Source organism: Scyliorhinus canicula, chromosome 11 (genome assembly GCF_902713615.1).
Source record: "Scyliorhinus canicula chromosome 11, sScyCan1.1, whole genome shotgun sequence".
In the NCBI taxonomy this organism is placed as follows: domain Eukaryota; kingdom Metazoa; phylum Chordata; class Chondrichthyes; order Carcharhiniformes; family Scyliorhinidae; genus Scyliorhinus; species Scyliorhinus canicula.
The window spans coordinates 164,278,132-164,291,329 of record NC_052156.1 but is presented as its reverse complement, the minus strand read 5'-3'; the positions used below and the strand labels follow the sequence as shown (position 1 = coordinate 164,291,329).

At 43.1% G+C, this 13,198-nt stretch overlaps 1 protein-coding gene across 1 annotated transcript in view; it reads right to left on the bottom strand.

Annotated features, from left to right (window-relative positions):
- Nucleotides 1–659: 659 nt before the first annotated feature.
- camk1da (calcium/calmodulin-dependent protein kinase 1Da) overlaps nt 660–13,198 on the bottom strand; it is a 432,129-nt gene continuing 419,590 nt past the window's right edge. The window contains exons 9-11 of the mRNA XM_038811923.1: nt 12,570–12,657; nt 11,110–11,242; nt 660–6,121 (exon numbers count right to left, since the gene is read on the bottom strand). Coding sequence (XP_038667851.1) covers nt 5,994–6,121; nt 11,110–11,242; nt 12,570–12,657 — 349 coding nt within the window. The 3' untranslated portion in view covers nt 660–5,993. The remainder of the gene's footprint in view (nt 6,122–11,109; nt 11,243–12,569; nt 12,658–13,198) is intronic.

Sequence of the window (13,198 nt, the reverse complement as noted above, 5' to 3'; positions counted from 1 at the left end):
GCCTGCTAGCTGATGTCATCTCATTCTACAAAAGTAATTTGGAGGTCAAATAAATACAAAGGAGTGTATCTGTATTCATGTGTTCCTTTGCAGAGCTGTTTCTGTATGGTCATAATTTATAATCACCGTCCTTAAGCAGCATGTACAGCTGTCGTTATACAATGTGGTGTTTGTGATGATAGAAAGTAAGGCGTTCAGCCATCAGAAATCACTCGATAAAGATGGGCGTTGGTACGAAAACAGTGGGTTGCAACGCATCATCAAAAGTTAATCAGGAAAGAAAAAGCCTGACTTGCATTTGAATAGCACCTTCCACAACCAGTGGATGCTCCAAAGCAGTTCACAGTCATTGAAGTACCTTTGAAGTGTAGTCAGCTTTAGAATGGATAAATGTAGCAGCCAAGCTGTGCACAGACAAGCTCCCACAAACAGCAATTTGATAATGCCCAAATAATCTGTTTGATTAATATTGATTAAGGAATAAATATTGGCTAGAATACTTGGGAAAACTCCCCTGCACTTCTTTAAAATAGTGCCATGAATCGTGTGTCTATCTATGAAAGCAGAGCAGACAGATCTTCAACTTAGCAACTCATCCAAACGGTCGATCACCGACAATAGTCAATGCAACAAACAAGATACTACACCAGACAGTTACATCTATGGCGATCAAAACTGAATTTATTTGAGGGAAACAATTTATTTCCATTATTCCCAATACATTAGAAATTTAAATTAGGTATACATGATTGTCAAAGGCAGAGAACCTGGACAAGTCAGTTGCTATATAGGCCCCATAATCAATCTGCTATACCGTTGCCAGAAGTATTATTAGGGAGGGTGTAAACTTTTGCAATCCATTCATTACATGCACATTACAAGTACATACTGGACAAAATATTGTGGAAAAGAAAGTACTGACTGAGAGATTTGCAGTAATATTTGCCACATAGACATTCCTGGGCTTAGAGTATATTTTGAAGCTTTGAAAACATGCCCACAAACTTGAAAGTCATACAGTTACTAAAGGTGAATGCTTGCAATTAGAATTTTCCCTTTGTTAAATTTTGCATGGGGATAGTTTGGTTGTTCATAAGAATGAGCCATTCAATTGGTAAGAAAGCCTCCTTATAACCTTCGGCAGATGCTTCATTGCTCATTCTTCTTGTTGCCCAATGCACAGAATTGTACCTCCTACAAGTTTTTACACAATGTAACAAGAATTTACTGGGAAATTTTCAATGTAAGTTTTTCCCCCCCCTTTTCCGTTCTTTTGAGTTTCCCATGCCACGGACTGTTATCGCCCAATCATGGTGGCACAGGTCAGCAATTTGCTGCCTGGTCAATAATGAAGCAGCTCTATATGTGAGCATTAAGGCATGGCCAACAAGTCTTCTTATTGGCAAAACATGGCTTCCACTTGCTACGTCCCCTCTGGCAGTTTATGTTGGACTTTATTCACACAATCACTTATCCTGTCAGCTCTCTTTCATCACACTCCCGTGCCAATGTGCTGCATCTTGTTTTACCAACCTGAAAGTTCGGAAAACGCTACCAGATTATTTGGCGATGGATTCTGCCCACTCTACCACCGGCTCGAGATTTTTTGGAAAACAAAACTCGGGGAAACTTCATGGAAACAATTCACGGGCAGCAAGACAATTGCATGGGAAATAATTGTTTCCGTGGTTAAAAATGTTAACCGTTATATTGAACTCATCAAACCACCTTCTCAACACTTTGGTCTTGCAACGGGTTTAGCAAAAAAGTCAATAGATTAAAGTAGGGGTAGGTTGCTGATACCCCATCCATTCATGCAATGTAGTGCATCATGCATTTTACACACAGGCTTTCATTCACGGTTAAATCTGAATCGGTTCTCAAATTAGATCGCAGTTGGGTAATACGCTGACAGTGTGCACTGCCCGATTTCAGCCATATAAGATACTATAGGTAGTTGAAATGTAATGGGGAGCCATGTGTCATATCTGTGTATGAATTTCCTTGTGTATGTAAGAAACTGGAAGTTGCTTCCGAGGAGGTTTTGTTAAGACTGTTGGTTGGCAGTGTCACTGTACTGAGGCCATCTGCAACTCAACTGAGAGTCAAAAGAAAACTTTGGCGGACGGTGTTTTACTGTCTTTTAGTGGGCAAAATTGTCAGGGAAGGTTATTTAAAGAGGACTTGAAAGTACATTTAACAACAAGGTGGTCACATCACAGTCAACGATGACTGTGCTAATATATTAGAACATAAGAATTTTTATGAAAGGTAAGGGCCTCAATAAGCCCACCCACTCAGCTTCTCCCCACATCCATCAATCCATTCTCCCGCCAGCACAATGCCAAATTGTCTCCTCAATCAATTTATACCGGCTGCTTCAATGATCTTGTCTAGTAACTTACTTCACAAGAACATTACCCTGGTGTAAAAACAGTTCCTCTTGGTTTCCTTTCCTACTACTAACTTCCTATTTTATTAAATTGGACCATCTGGTATTTGAACCCTTCCGGCAAATGATAAGTGAACAATTTGATTGTAAATGAAACCTTTTCATGGCCATGAATTTGTTGCAGGCATTCATTTCCTATGTGCTTCCATCTAATGTCCCCCTTGTTAATACTGGTAAATCCATTACGCTAGAAAGTGTGATTTTCCCCTTCCCAATCCGAACCAACGAAACAGCAGCCAATCAGGATTCGGGGCTACGATTTTGTATGGCTAAACTCCTTGACTCTTTTGAGGAAGTGGCATCTCTGGAGGACTGCAGAATGTCTTCTAAATAGCCACTGAAGGAAGTTCTGCATAAATGTTTCAATTTAAGATTAATGCCATGGAGATTCACTAAAATCTGAGAGCAGAGAAAGAATTAGCTGAAAAGTGCCTCGTACTGGGCGGCTGACAGCGAAAATAGGTCAAGAAGGAGCAAGTTGGATGTCCCAGACATCAGAGTTGGACCTTCACCCTTCTTGTTGCTCGATGCAAACTGGTTGAATTCAGAGAATTACAGAGGGTAAGAAACTGTAAGCAAGGTCAGCTTTTTCTGAGGTGGCAACTTGGGAATTATGAAATGAGTTAGACAAAATATGAAGTTTGGCAGAATAATGGTTCATGAAGTTCCATACTGACAAATGTGCAGTACTGCTCACCGCAAGAGAAAATTGGGCTGACGTAAGTACTGCTTGAGTGATATGAAAATAAGTATGGGGTTGAAAGATATTGAAGGGCTTTAGTACACTCGATGTTCAACATACCCAACCACTGGGGAACAGCAATAAACAAAGTGAATAGAATGCGTAACTATGAACTATGAACTAGCCAAAACAGAACGAGACGTGTCAGAGAAGTAATGTTAAATAGGTCTGGTCAAACACACTTGAGTGCTGGGTCTGGTCATCAAGACGTAAAGGAAGTATTTAAATCTCAGAGAAGAGCCATGGGTTAATTCTCCGTGTCAGAACAGTAGGCCATAAGGATCAACTGCAGAAACCGAGCTTTGTATCTTTTAAAGGGAGGCATCTGGGAGCTGAATACCAGGCAGAACATTACCTTACACTCAACAGTGAGAAGGGGGGACAAGGGAACACAAGTTCGATCAATAAGAGGCAAATTTAGGATTGGTGTCAGGAAGTTCATCACGTGAGGATCGATAAATAGATGGACTTTCTTTTTCTGAATATTCATTCAACTAGTTTTAGCATTGTTGGAAAGGTCAACGTTTATTTCCCATCCCAAACTCTCCTTGAGAAAGTGGTGGTGAACCATCTTCCTGAATTTAACTGAGGGGCTTAGTTCATTTCACAGGGCAGATGAGAGTTAGCCACATTTCTGTGGATCTGGAGTCACATATCGGCCAGACAGGGTAAGGGCAGCCAGTTCCCACCTCTGTTGTGTTTTTACAACAATCAAACAGTTACATGGCCACCATCACTGACACAAGTTTTAAAGATATTCCAGATTTAACTAGCTCAGTTTAAATTCCCCAGCTAACATTGTGGGACATGTCATGTAAATAACCACTCTGTTATGTTTGCATTCCCTCTTGGATAAAGGAGCCTAAAGCTCTGGAACTGCTTATTCAAAACATTAGTCTTTATGATGGTGCAGCTCGAGAAATGAGATGGCCTCCCTCGCCTGGATCTCGCAATCCTGTGTTCTCTCTAAGCAGTTGGGACGGACCCATTACGGTTGGGATTCACAGGTGGGCTGGATGTCACCACCTCAATTTGCTCTTCTGTCTACCTGCGCCACCCATGATGAGAACAGGTGGATCTGCAATAAAGCTTCATCTTTGTCAATGCCCAAAGACCAAACAAACCCCCCCCTCAACTCTCCTGATCGGTTTACCCCTCGGTGACATTCAGCACTCAGTCCTCTACTGATACGTGATCCAAAACTCAAAGAAATGAAATGAAAACCCACGAACCATTGGGTCAGCAGCATTGGATGCCTTAGTACTCCTCCCGCAAAATTAAACAGACACCAAAGAAATTAAAGTCTGTTCAGTTCACACCAGCTTTACCAGAATCCATCTACCAGTGGTAAAGTTACTATGAACGTTCTTGGGGGAAATCTGTGAGCAGTGCAACAGCAATGTACTAACCACTGTAAGAACATCCTGGAAATCCTGATACATATCCATGTTCTAATATTGAACAGTCAACTTTTATAGTGAATGATTTATAGGTTAATGGCATTAATAAAATTGCAGACCGAGGAATGTCACATAAATGCACGTCCTCTTTTGTGTTCGGCATGAACATTTTGAGGTTACATATGAATTTCTAAAGCAAAATTATCAACTGCTTCTCCATGTCCCCTTAAGATAAACTACTCAAAGAAATATGTCGTTTTACACCTCTGATGTCATCTAATAAGCATGTTCAGTGTCAGCCAAAAAAAAAAGCTAAAACAGCTTTTAAAACGTTCCAGACCCACCAGAAGTATAAAAATAAAACCCCACGCCAAAGAATCCTGCCACATGGTTCAGGGAATGTCCTGGAATTGAAAAGTGTTATTTAAATACTGAAGTAATTTAAACAGATTTAGATTTAACAGGTCGATGCTTTCCTTTGGGGCGCTTTAAACATATGTATATTTATTTTTTAATGCGGTGTAAAAATTGTTCAGCTAGTTTCTATGACCTTTTTGCCTACAAGAAGTCTTTGAGAAAGGCACAGCTAAGCGTTGCAGTACCTTACTTTTCAATATATCTATCTATCTAATTAAGTTAGGAGTCGTCTATCCCGGACAGACAAAGTGGAACTGAATGTTGCGACTAAAACATTAACCGAAAGCAGGAAAATTTGATTAAAAAGATGCGATATAACAATGCAATATTGGCAAATAATTTACAAACTCAATTAAAGATGACTTTTTATATGTACAGCTAGTGACATTCACGAAAGCCGGAATTAGCAAGGGTGACATTATATTCTAGCCCTGAATAGTTAAAAGTTCTTGTCCGTTTTAGGACAAAAATGTATTCATATATAACATTTTAAACCCCGATAGGTTAATATCACAGCATTTCTGTTACCGGTTCTGTCAGCTCATTGCTGTCTATCACAACGTTACAGTATAAGGGGCTCTGCAATCAACAAGAGCACAATAAATAAGCAATGGATTGTGCAGTCCAGTCAGTGTCTCATTCCTCGGAAAACACACATCCTGGAGAAATGTCGCTGTTTGGGAGAAACATTTTGCACAATTACTGGGAAATTTATTTCAGCTGCTGAATTTATGGAAGGCAAAACAAAGCATTGCTAGACTCATATGCACAGCACCAGATACTGTTAAATCCATCAACACATGATTCAATGCAGTTTATGATACATGTATTGTATAAGAGTTACAGTATAAAATATGGCCTTTAAAAATCTTTCCTGGGATCCCTCGAGGTTTCAGTGCACATGGCAGGGTGAAATCACTTGAATTCTGGGATGCTTCACAGTGCTGTTGTTTCCCACTTTTGATCTTGGTAAAGGGACTTGTCATTTGCTCCCAGCGTGCACTGTGGTGACTGTAGTAGATCTTGCCCTCCCCTCTGACCCTACCGAAGACATGCCAGACGGAGAAGACACTGCAGACACTATACTACAGGCAGTGGAAGGAGACACACCTAGAAGAAATGCATCATGGTGGAAAAGAAAGCAATTAGACCAATTCAATTATAAACCTTGAGAGAACAGTGATCGCTGTTAAATAATTAGCATATAAATCAATTCAGATTAACCTTTGACTGATTTGTTTTTCAGCCAAGCACTGTCAGTTCAGAAATTAAATCCCTTTTAAGTTCCTCTAATGATGCCAGTGATAGTTACGTGCGCAGAAATTCACAAAAACTATGGGATAAAGTTGAAGGAAACTTCTCATTAAAAAAACCAACAAAAAAAACATTTCGCAGAACAATTTTTCTTAACTTCCACACGGAGCAGGTCTGTAGACCACTGCTGGAGTAATTTACTGTGACCAATGATTTATAGAATCTCAGAGAGGGGCCATTTGGCCCTTCGGGTCTCTGCCAGCTCTCTGCAGGAGTAATTAAGCGATCCCCATGCTCCAGAGCCATGCCAATCTTTTTTTTATCCATGGGTTTGCCATTATTATTATAATTCTAACTGGGGTAGTTCCAGTCTCGGCAGCCATTTTAATGCAGAGAAATGCTGATAGAGAAAGGAAATGTGTCACATGCACTGACTTAGTTTTAAAATGGCTTCCTATGTTCTGTAATTTATGTCTTCAGAATTAGATGATTTGTTGATAATGTATGCAAAATAAATAAATCTGATGAAATTGATTGGGACAAAGGTCAGATGGAGACAAATTTGGGGTCGTTCAATCTCAAAGAGAGGCGAGGTGGTGGATGTTGAAAATTATGAAATAGGAGTGTGGTGAAACGCAGCCCCTTCTCCGCTCCCTCTCCTCCCAATGGCGATCTTCATCTCCCTCCAGGTTAGACTGACATTCGATCTCTACCCTCTTCACCCCACTTTACATTCTCAACAATTATGTGCACAAGAGTAATCCCAGTTGACTTGCTTGTTTAGTTTGCTCCCATGATACACTCACACGTCCATCTCCCTGGAGAACGGTCAAGTTTGGGTTTACGACCTGAAATTGACCTTTTGTGAAATCATAGGGAGCAATTCTCCCATTTTGACTCTAAAGTGTTCCTGCCAGAGGGGAATCGGGATTGTTCCCTGTTGGCACTAGGACGCTGCTCAAGTGCCATTCAATAGCACGTGGAAACCTTTTTTCGGATTTTACATTGGACTTGAGAGGGGCGGGGTGGAAACTCACTGACAGGTCCTGCTCCTCAGAAATCGGGGCGCCAATCTCAGAATAATGTTGCAGTACCCCTCCCCCTCCCGATTGCTGGTAAGCACCCCCACCCCCAATTGGTCGACAAGGCCACTCCCCTCCTCAATAACTGGAAAAGCCCCCCCGCCAATCATTGGCAAGAGGCCCCCCCCCCCCACCAAGAGGGTGACACCCTTTTTTAGGCTCACCAATGCCACCCCCCTCAGTACCCTTCTTCAGGCCCCCCTCCCCGCAGTATCCCCTTATGGCCCCACCCCTTGATAGTGCCAACCTGGCATCCTGGATTCTGAGAGGGGGGTAAAGGGGTGAGTATCCTCTCTATACTTGCCTCCAGGGTGCTGGGGGGGGGGTCCTTCAGAGAAGGTGGGGATCAGGGGGAGGGCTGGAGGGGCTCAGGTCGGATCTCTCCCAGGATGGAAATCATTTGGCTGGTCTTTCCATCTGTAGCCTTGGAAATCATTAAATTGCCTTTCAGCTTAAAGTCTTCCTCTGATGTGTTGCAACCCTCTGACGTCTATCCCAGCATGTCAAGCTCAAAAATCTGTCAGATGAAGGTGAAACTGTTCTCAATGTAGCCTTGAAACCGTTAAACTATCTCCCAGCATATCAATATTATGATGTGTCAGAAGAAAGTGAAAGTCTTCCCTTTAATGTGATGAAAACCTTTGAAGTGCTTTTTCCACCGCCAGTTTCATTGCCCATTAAATTTTTCAAGCCTCTGTGCTTGCCTAGAAGCCTAAAAGCTTTAAACTGGTTTGTTTACATTCAATTTCACAGTTTGTTACCTTTTTCAAGCCTCTTGATTGACAGGTCCAGCCAATTGTAAAGGGGGGATTACTGTTGTTTATTTTGTAACTGTGAAGGGGTCCATTAACCCTGAAGTGTTCGCTCCTTTGAAAAGGTGTTTGAGAAACTCTTTCTAACTGTTTTTTTTAACAAGAGGCTGTCTCGTTGTCCTGAAGAGCTTCCTAGAAAGACCAGGTGTAGGGGCAGCACTCAAACAGAGCAACGGTTGAAGGGGGAGCGGTGTATCATTGGGGGAAAATGTTGTTTATTATACATCAACAGTAAAAATTAAAATGACTGCATTATGAAAACCAAGGTGGTATGAGGAAAGCCTTTTCACATAGCGAGTGGTTAGAATAAAGAATGGACTGCGCATGTGGTGGAGACATGTTCAATAGTGGCTTTCAACAGGAAATTGAACAAGAACATAGAACATAGAACAGTACAGCACAGAACAGGCCCTTCGGCCCTCGATGTTGTGCCGAGCAATGATCACCCTATTCAAACCCATGTATCCACCCTATACCCGTAACCCAACAACTCCCCCCCTTAACCTTACTATTAGGACACTACGGGCAATTTAGCCTGGCCAATCCACCTAACCCGCACATCTTTGGACTGTGGGAGGAAACCGGAGCACCCGGAGGAAACCCACGCACACAGGGGGAGGACGTGCAGACTCCGCACAGACAGTGACCCAGCCGGGAATCGAACCTGGGACCCTGGAGCTGTGAAGCATTTATGCTAACCACCATGCTACCGTGCTGCCCAACCTGAAGGGAAAATAAATTGGAGGGATGAGGGGGGAAGGCAGTGAAGTGGAACTAGCTACATTTAGTTTGCAGAGAGCTGACAGGGCTGAATAATTTCATTCTCCGCTGTAATCATTCTACGATCCTGTTCAGTGGATGTCGAAGAATCCAGGATTGAGGCTGAAGTACGTTATCAGGTCAATACAGAAGGAGTTTTATATACAAATGCAACTTGATCAGCATTACATCAGTCAGTGTACTTATTGACCAGGGTGGCACAATGGGACAGTGGTTAGCACTGCTGCATCACAGCGCATCAGACCTGGGTTCAGTTCCTGACTGGAGTGGCTGCCTGTGTGGAGTTTAGACAGTCTCCCCATGTCTGCCTGTGTGGGGTTTGTACGTTCTCCCTGTGTCTGCGTGGGTTTCCTCCGGGTGTTCCGGTTTCCTCCCACAGTCCAAAGATGTGCAGGTTAGGTGGATTGGCCACACTAAAATTGCCCCTTAATTGGGAAAAATGAATTGGGTGCTCTGAATTTCGAAAAACAAAATGTGAGAATTATTAAATCGGGTTGTAGCAGTTTATAAGGTTAAAAATTGTCACAAACGTGTAGTTATGATATTTCAGATTTTTACGGACAACTGTTTGAAAAGCACGCTTGCTCACATTTGTTTAAAAAGCCTTTGTTCGGAAAGGATGTGTGGACAGACAGCTGGGCACATCAGACTGTTTAACTCAAGAAGGATCGCAAATGACTCTTTTGTAATTCAATGAGTGTTCCAAAAATGTAAATAAGTTTAACTGGTCTTCTTACAGGACAAAGACAATGAACTGATAAGGGCCTGAATGAAAAGCCAGAAAAAGACCCCTCAGTGGGAAAAGGGCTGTATGATTGTCCAATTCCTCACATGGAAGCAGGATTCATCGGTTTGGGAGCAGCCATCTTTGGGTTACATGCCATAAGAAGATGCTGGAAGCTTCCTGAACAGCATGAGAGAGACACCTTGAAAGAGAAACTGCTTCTCACCAGGGAGACCCTAAGGAAGGTTTCTACAAACAGCTATAGACTGTTGGATCACATCAGGCTATCAAGGACCACTACCAACAGTACTGTAGAAGTGAAAACAGAGGCCAGCACTCACTCTCAAGTCCCACCCTGCTGACTGATCCACTTGCAAAGGCAAAATCCAGCTCTTCAATTACAGAAGCCATTGCAGCTGTGAAACTGAACCTCAAGCTTCAACCCCTTCACTTTGGAAAGAAGGAATTCAAGCAGAGTCCGAGTTAAAATCTCATCTTGGTAAGCGTCTTTCCTCTTCTGCGTTTTAATCTTTGCATCTGTACTTCAGTTAATAACTTTAGCACTTTTACCAAAGTAACTTCCAGCAGTAGCTTTATTAATAAACCAACCTAAACCTTGTTTAAGTCTGAATTAAATTGAACCATTCGTAAATTAAAAGAGGGCGATACACACAAATTCTTAGCTCACACACCACTTTAAGAAAACGGCGTTCACGTTATGATGACATACGGTTGAGTTAATTTCAGAGGGCTGATTTGCTGATGATCGACCTTCAGCGAGATTCCTCCTCACCTGCCAGCTTCCATAATAATAATCTTTATTGTCACAGTTACTGTGAAAATCCCCTAGTCGCCACACTCCGGCGCCTGTTCGGGTACACAGAGAGAGAATTCAGAATGTCCAAATTACCCTAACAAGCATGTCTTTCGGGACTTGTGGGAGGAAACTGGAGCACCCGGAGGAAACCCACGCAGACACGGGGAGAACGTGCAGACTCCACACAGACAGTGACCCAAGCCGGGAATTGATCCCTAGGGCTGTGAAGCAACAGTGTTAACCACTGTGCTATCGTGCCACCTTTTGGGAGTTAGGTTGGATGTGTGCTGCACACTATTCTCTGAGTAGTTAATGTCTCGGGGAGGACAGCGGACTCAAACCTCTGCTGTGTTCTCTCAACGCGCGAGGTGCTTGCTGGCGAATTGAGAATTTCTCCCTTCCTGTCGAAATGTATTTTGGAAAACTGTGACTTGGAAACTCTCATCCCGCACTGGGGGATGGGCAATAAACGCTGGTCCAGCGACATCCGCAACCCCGTGAATGAATTAAAAGAAACAGAATTCAGCCTAAAGTTTGAAGCATTCAGAAAGTCTGGAAAAATGCTTCCCCCCCCCCCCCCCCCCCCCCCCCGCCCCGTTAAATGTAATCCTTTGTTGCAAAGTACTTACAATCTTTACGAGATGAGACATCTGGTAGTGGATTGCTGGCTTTACGGTTAGAATTCAAATTTGATCCGTCCAGACTACTGCCCAGGTGCAACCGCCTCATGTGCCTAATAACAGCTGTGGCATTAAACGCTTGCTGCAAGAGAAGGACATTTAATTCCGAAACATTAAGGAAGGAAAACAATTAAGTTCAATGCTCCGAAACTGTACATTTTATTAAAGGGGGGATGGCAGGTCACAGAATAAAGTACAAATGCCAGAGATCAAAGAGGGTATGTTCCATTAGGAGATTCATCATAAAGCACATAACCAATTGGGAAGATTTACTGCTATATATTGTGCACTAATATTGTTAAAAGTCTCCGGGTTGATCATTTTGACAGATATAGGCCGCCACCTAAAACATTCACTCCCTTCACCACTGGCACACAGTGACATCAGTGTGTACCATATACAAGCAATGCACAAACTCACCAAGCTTCCTTCGGCAGCACCTTCCAAACCTCTGACCTCTACCATCTAGAAGGACAAGGCAGTGGAAGCATGGGGACGTTCCTCGCCAAGTCATTCTCCGCCCTGACTTGGAAATATATCACCGTCTCTTCACTGTCGCTGGGTCAAAATCCTGGAGCTCCCTCCCTCACAGCACAGTGGGTCTACCTACACCTCAGGGACTGCAGCGGTTCAAGAAGGCAGCTCATCACCACCTTCTGAAGGGCAACTAGGGATGGGCAATAAATGCTGGCCTAACCAGCGCTGTCCACATCTCACGAAAGGAATAAAACTAAACAATACCGGGTCTGCTGTTGATAAAAAGAATGGAATTATCCAAGGTTAGAATCATCGAATCATAGAATTTACAGTGCAGAAGGAGGCCATTTGGCCCATCGGGTCTGCACCGGTCCTTGGAAGGAGCATCCCTACCCAAGCCCATGCATCCACCCTAACCCCGTAACTCAGTAACCCCACCTAATCTTTTTGGACACTAGGAGCAATTGATCATGGCCAATCTACCTAACCTGAACATCTTTGGACTGTGGGAGGAAACCGGAGCACCCGGAGGAAACCCACGCAGACACGGGGAGAACGTGCAGACTCCGCACAAACAGTGACCCAAGCCAGGAATCGAACCTGGGACCCTGGCGCTGTGAAGCAACTGTGATAACCACTATGCTAGCGTGCTGCCTACAATTTCATTGAAAGAGCAAACCTCTAGACCCAGCCATTCAGCGAAGTAATCATTCTCACCCTGACCCGGGACGTTAGAGAATCCTGAAGTATGACAATCAGCGATTATTAAACGCAAATGCACACCCAGCATCAAACCGGCAGCCAATGAGCTGAATTTTAATGGACAGACAACTCTGGAATTTGGGCCATTGACAATGATTTGTAATCTTTAAACAAATTGTCTGCTGGTATGCATTTCATTTCTCTGCAGTGTGGGATAATGAGCTGCTCACCCTCCATTTGCTCTTTGCAAAGTTCTTCCTGATCTGTGCGCTGACAGACTCATGAATGTTCTTGTTCAATGCCGTGTCTCCGGCAATCCTGTAACACAAAGAGCACAGGTTACTTGTACCGAGCACAGTTCCTGCATGTTGCAGGTTTCAACGCAACTCTAAATAAATTCTATTAGTATGTAGAAAGATTGGAGACTGATCTCTGCGGAAGAGAAGGTCGAGGGGAGTTTTGATCGAGGTGTTCAAAATCATGAGGCGTCTGGACAGAGGGAAACACTGTTCCCATTGGTGGAAGGATTGAGCACGAGAGGTAATTAGCCAGTGAAGCAATGGAGGCATGAGGAGATACTTTTTCACACAGCGAGTGGATAAGATCCGGGCGTAAATTTCCTGGTTCCACCCACAGCAGGAATCGTCGTGGGCGGGACTGAAAATTGCGCGGACCATTTAAAGGCCCATTGGCATTGGCCGAAACCCTTCTGTGCATGAGTAAAGAACCATCTCCAATAAAGTTAAACTAACTAGAGCTTGGCAGAAAATAAATCTTAAATGTCAGCCAATAAACACAACATCTTAAAGGTACTATTTGGATGAGGTCTCCTATTGTTATAATTAATGGTTATAAAATG